General features: G+C 38.1%; 1 protein-coding gene across 1 annotated transcript; it reads right to left on the bottom strand.

The window, feature by feature from the left end:
- Positions 1–3,543: 3,543 nt before the first annotated feature.
- Positions 3,544–4,975, bottom strand: LOC108480234 (uncharacterized). The gene is made up of 3 exons (XM_017783150.1): positions 4,916–4,975; positions 3,903–4,031; positions 3,544–3,783 (listed from the first exon to the last, which is right to left on the bottom strand). The coding sequence occupies exons 1-3, from the start codon at positions 4,973–4,975 to the stop codon at positions 3,544–3,546; spliced, it is 429 nt and encodes a 142-aa protein (XP_017638639.1).
- Between the last annotated feature and the right edge of the window lie 1,429 nt (positions 4,976–6,404).

Raw genomic sequence — 6,404 nt, 5'->3', positions numbered from 1 at the left:
TTCCACGGTGACACCTCTAAAAACCTCAGTCCCTAACTTGAAATTTAATTTCTTTACGTTTCAAATCCGCGTATGATTTCTGTCGATCTGAAGCGGCTTTAAAACTGTCGCGAATTGTTCTCACTTTTTTTTTTTAGGTTCTCTAATCAATTAAACCCCATGATTTTTTTTCCCACTCAATTCAGTCTGGTATAGTGGAGTTCAACATTTACGGCCATATAAATCTTTATACGGTGCCATCTTTATACTCGTTCAAAACTTTTTATTATACGCGAACTCAATCAATGGCAAGTATTTTTCCCAACTGCGCTCAAACACTAAAATACAACATCTCAACATGTTTTCGAGAATCTAAATAACTCTCTCAGTCTGACCGTCAGTCCGAGGATGAAAAGCTGTATTGAAATTCAACTTCGTATGCAAAGCTTCTTGCAATTTCTTCCAGAATTGCGACGTGAATCTCAGATCTCTATTGGAAATAATGAAGACTAGTACTTTGTAAAAATTGAAAATTTTAGAAATGTATAACTTATCTAGTCTATCAATAGAGAAATTATACGTACTGAGATAAAATGTACAGACTTCTTCAACATTCAACAATAGTTCAGATAACATCTTCCTTTTACAACATCCAACGAAATTCTGTTTCATCTCCACTTAGATAATAACACAGACTGTAACAGTCTCGAACGTACTTGATAATCAATTTTAACTTGTTGATAAATTAGAAATTAGGATATAAGTCAAAAATATCACGTTTCATACTCATTCACTAGTAAAATTGACTCAGATTATTATAAATCTTAATATTCCCTGAATGAACAGATAATTACCACTGTGAGCTAGATTTAACAATTGTTGTATAATCTTTGGATTTCTTGGTACACGAACTCTGTCTCGAAACAACAAATAATCATCGGTTCCAATCTGAAGCTTTAAATTAGAAGTCAATTCATGTTGAACTCTAATAACTTGCAATTTATTGATACATTTCAGAGCTTCACAAAATCATGAAATAAACATCAATTTATCTTTTATCTTAGCTAATATCAGACACGCCCATGTCACCAACCATGTGAAAATAGGAGGTTCATACTGGCTTGGGTCACACGGCTAACCATATGCCCGTGTGTCTAGCCCATGGGCCCTTCGAAGTAGCCACACACGCCTGTGTGCCAGGCTATGTGCTAGGTTGTGCTAATCCTATAAGGTATACTGACTTATGCAACACAGCCAAGACACACTTCCGTGTACTAGGCCGTGTGCCTATAGGGGGTATATTGACTTGTACCATATAACCGGTCACATGCCTGTGTGTGAGACCGTGTGGAGCATACTGAATTCATTTTAATTTCAACACCAAGAGACACACGGCCGTGTAACATGACTATGTGTCGCACACGGCCGTGTCTCTGCCCGTGTTGACAAAAATAGGCTATTTGTAAAGCCATTTTGCCACCCTATTTTTACATACTTGCACAAGCAGAAATTGCAACATTTTATAACCCAATAGGTAGCCAATCCATAACATTTCATACACATATTATACCAACTTAACATAGTATTCAAATACCTAATTAATGCCATGCATTCTTCATTCATATGCCTATTACATTTAAAGGTAATAATTATAACACCTCAATCCCGGCCTAGACGTTATGGTCGAATCTGGCGATGTCACATGATAGGGTGTTTAAGAAAACCGTGTTGTCGCGGTGAAACCATTTCCGCTTAATTACTTCTCTTTATCTCACTTTAGTTTCATAAACGTTTTACTTATTTAATTGATTGTTTCAAAATGTTACTCGTTGCAGAAGCTTTTTAAAACTAGTTTAAGTAAACGTGGTTTAAGATAAATCATTTGTTCATTTTGAAAACTAAATTTTCCCTATTGTTAGCAATTATAATCCATAAAAATAATAAAACCAAATTTAAGCTAACAATTCAAGAAGTCCAATTTACATAAAAAATAACCCAAAAAAATAATTAAGAAATAGATACCAAATCCAAAATTAAATAGTTTAAAATTTGTGTGGCCACCGTCGAGTCCTCCGCTGCATTGATTCGTCAAGTCTGGGGGTTACCTGAGCACATTAAACAAAAGAATGAGTTTACATAAACTCAGTGTGTAATCCTAAAGAAAACAAAAATCAGTATAGAATCATACTCAGTCTAGGTCTTAGCCCTTTTCAATATCAGTGGCAGATGGGCCTTAGCCCCTCACAGTATCAGTATAGATATGCACAAAATCCTACAAAACTAGCCTCTACACACCATCTCCGTCCAACCCTACACTCCATATAGGGATTAAATCAACCCACCCATCCCTACACTTTAGATGGTACCGTATGCGGCACAAAACAGTAATTTGTAGCTGAGCTGGCAGTATATTAGGCTTATGAGCCTTTCAGTACACTTTCTCCAGATATCATCATCCCAACCCGATGCAATACAAACATAAGTTATGCCATGCTTTTATGCCACCATCAGTCAAACGAATACATACATAAACCAGTAATCGAGCATTATAGTTCATGCATCACATACATTCAGATCATACATTTAGGGGTCTAGATAATGCTTATCAACCCTACAGAGGGTTCATAGTCAACTTGGGTGACCCATGCAACCCTAGAAGTCATTCCAGTAAAATAGGCTCACAGGCCCATGTTCCTTACCCTTGTGGCCCACAAGGCCCAATTTGGCCTTGGCTGTGTGGATCATACGACCTGGCCCAGAATCCCACATGCCTGTGTGGACTACTCGTGCACACTCACATGCCCGTGTGGCCCACACAACCCAAATCAATCCAGCCCGTGTCTTGCATATGGCCTGTCTGGCCATCACATGGCCGTGTACTCAGCGCATGACTTGGCCTCATAGATTATACACTCGTGTCCAACACACGGGTTACCACACGAAAATAAAGGTTGGACAACAGAGGAACGATTGCAGCAGGGAAAACCAAAAAAAAGAAACGACAAGGGTAGAGGAGGAAGAAGCAAAATTCGGCAGCAATAAAGGAGAAAAAGATGAAGAAATGAAAGAGAATTTTAGAAAGAGGAAAAAACTTTTGAAACAACCACTAAATCTCTTAATTTACTCATCCACTAACCCACTCTCAAAGTTTTAACCCTACCAAAACTCTTCCTAAAAATCAAGCAAAAATAAACTCCCTTGCTTGCGCAGGGATTCGAACTCAAGACCTTTAGCATACTAGCACTCCACTTAACCACTAGACCAGCAGGCCCATTCTAATATAAACTTAACAATAATTAAACAGAAGCCTACAGAGAAAGGTTAAGGCTTTATTTAGAAAAATCTCAAAATTTTTCAAAGGCAGGGCTTGAACTTAGGACCTCTCACACATACCCGGACACATAACCACTAAAGCAGATACTCAATTGTGTCCTACATTCACAAAAACAAAAAATTTAAATTTTGGGGCTTTACAACTCTACCCCCTAAAAGAAAATTTCATCCTCGAAATTTACCTGATCAGAACAGATGAGGATACTGCTGATGCATTGAATCCTCAGGTTCCTACATGGCCTCATCAGTGCTATGATTCCACAACAGCACCTTCACTAAAGGGATAGGTTTCCTTCGCAGGACCTTAACTTCATGATCTAGAATCTGAATCGGCTCCTCCTCGAAGGTCAAATCTAGCCTAACCTCAATCTTCTCAACCGGAACAATATGCGTGGGATCAAAGCAGTAGCACTTCCACATCAAGACGTGGATAACATCGTGAATACTGTCTAACTCTGGAGGAAGCTCCAACTAATAAGCAACTGGCCCCACTTGCTTCAGAATAGGTACGACCCAATAAACCTAGGGCTCAGCTTGCCCTTACGACCGAACCTCAGAATCTTTTTCCATGGCGAGACCTTGAGAAATACGAATTCCCCCACAGAATACTCCATCTCGCGTCTCTTCAGATCTGTATAAGATTTCTGTCTATCCGATGCCGCTTTTAGTCGATCTAGAATCAACCTGGCCTTGTCCTCAGTCTCAAAAACCAACTCAGTCTAACACAAGGGAGTACGACACTTATGACCATACAGAGCCTCGTAAGGTGACATTTGGATGCTAGAATGAAAGATATAATTATAGGCAAACTCTGCTAATGGCAGATAATCCTTCTAACTGCCTTATAAATCAATAACACAGCTCCTCAACATATCCTCCAATATCTGAATCACCCTCTCAGATTGACCATTGGTCTGAGGATGGAACACAGTAATGAAGTCTAACCTTGAACCTAGAGCCTCATGCAAATTTTTCCAAAACTGAGACGTGAAGCGAGGATCCCTATCAGATATGGTAGAAACTGGTACCCCATGCAGTATCACTATCTCAAAAATGTAGAGCTTCACCAACTTCTAAAGAGAATAATCAGTACGAACTGGTATGAAGTGCGTTGACTTGGTCAATCGATCCACGATGACCCAAAAAGAATCCTTCTTAGTGGGTGTCAAGGGTAACCCACTAACGAAGTCTATTTTCATACACTCCTATTTCCATTGCGGTATCTTAACCGGCTGCAACAAATCGGAAGGTAACTGATGCTCAGTCTTAACTTGATGACAAGTTAAACAGCAAGCAACGAAGTAGGTAACCTCACGCTTTAACCCTGGCCACCAGTATAACTCTCGAAGATCTCAGTACATCTCATTTTACCAAGATGCATAGTGTAGGGGCTACTATGCGCCTCCCTTAGAATTGACTATCTTAAATCCTAATCATTCGGTACACAAATCCAACCACGAAAAGAAAGTACCCCATCATTGTTTACCCAAATATCAATTGTGCAACCATTTTCAACCTAACGAAAACGTAACTCAAGAGACTTATCGCCTAACTGTTCACCTCAAATATATTCAATCGATGTCAATTTAACTCAGAGTTCTACCAATAGACTTCCATCGTCGAATAGGCTAAGTCGAGCGAACATCGCTCTCAGATCAGTCATGGCTCTACCGCTCAACGCATCAGCCACCACATTTACCTTGTTGGGATGGAACTCAATGGTACAACCATAATCTTTAAGCAGCTCTACCTATCTACGCTGCCTAAGATTCAACTCCTTCTAAGTGGGAGATACTAGAGGCTTTTTTGATCGGTGTAACAGCTCAATTTTGGGCCTAGTCAGAACAGTGGTTTAGGGACCACAAATCTGAGGCTGAGAAATTATTTTTATTATTATTTTAGTGTCATAGTATGACAATGTGAGTGCATGAAAATTTTGGTGAATTAATTTTAGCGATTGGGAGCCTAATTGCAAAAATGGACTAAATCGCATAAAAGACGAATGTTTTGTTTTAATAGCCAAAGGTGTAAAATAGGTAGAGAACCAAAATTGGGTGACTTTAAAGTGCAATTAAGCCCTTAAATATAGGCTGACCTGCCATAGAGACAAAGATGAGACAATTTCCAATGTTAGGTGAAATTTGGTGGCTTATTTGACTAAAGATAAAATATAATAAACAAAGGATGATATCATCTCTTTTTCATCTTCTTCTTTACTGAAATTTTCAGCATTAGTAAGGGTTTTGAAGCTTTAAAATTTCATGCAAGCTATCTCCTTGAAAGTAACTACTTAGATGCCTATTTTTTATAATCTTTGTACTTTTGGAACCCTTATAGCATGAGGTAGCTAATGGGGGGACTATTTTGTGAAATGGTTAATAGTCTAAGGATTTTCCATGAAAGAATTTGTAATGTTTACCGAGTTTTTATGGAAGGAAATGAATCTTAGTTGGTTAATAAACAACTTTTGTGAAGAGATGTTCATGAAAAACTCCTAAAAATGACTAGTTTGTAGTAATTGTAAAATAGATAGTAATATGGTGAAATAATTAATATGGTGAAATAATGGAAATTTTGGGTTGCTATAAGAGTAAAAAGGGTTCGGCTAAGCTTAATACATGAAGAAATTCGATAAAAATCAATTTTTGAGCCTAGGGATAAAATGGTCATTTTGCCAAAAATGTGAATTTTTTATTTTCTAAATTTATTTAGTGACTAAATGAGTGAATTTTTATTTAGATCAAGAAATACAAAACCCAAACCTAGACCGGGGGAAAGCCAAGGAGGTAGATTAAAACAGCTAGTCGTCTACGTTTTGTGATCCGAGGCAAGTTGTATGTTGATAAAGTAACCATATTGTTATGATGTGTGACTGAATTGATATTGTATAAATTTTTTTGCTTGTGAATATGAGTATGCATGTTGAGAAATTAATGTAATAAAGACTCCCGGTTGAACATTAGGAATAAAATTGGGTATTCATGCCACGACATTGGGTGATACATGTACCAATGGAAGACATGTCTGGGACATGCATCGCCACATTACAAGAGCTAGTGTAAGACTTGTCTGGGACATGCATTGGCCCCGAG

This window comes from Gossypium arboreum, chromosome 7, assembly GCF_025698485.1.
Source record: "Gossypium arboreum isolate Shixiya-1 chromosome 7, ASM2569848v2, whole genome shotgun sequence".
Taxonomy (NCBI): domain Eukaryota; kingdom Viridiplantae; phylum Streptophyta; class Magnoliopsida; order Malvales; family Malvaceae; genus Gossypium; species Gossypium arboreum.
Note: the sequence above shows the minus strand (reverse complement) of the source record. Positions and strands in the feature narration are given on the sequence as shown.

What these genes read in the sequence shown, in the direction of transcription:
- LOC108480234 (XM_017783150.1), bottom strand. Translation starts at nt 4,975, where the DNA reads ATGACTGATCTGAGAGCGATGTTCGCTCGACTTAGCCTATTCGACGAT. An exon ending in TCGACGATGGAAGTCTATTG is followed by an intron (nt 4,032 to 4,915) that starts GTAGAACTCTGA and finishes CCCTTGTGTTAG; the next exon opens with ACTGAGTTGGTTTTTGAGAC. An exon ending in AGTATTCTGTGGGGGAATTC is followed by an intron (nt 3,784 to 3,902) that starts GTATTTCTCAAG and finishes GTTGCTTATTAG; the next exon opens with TTGGAGCTTCCTCCAGAGTT.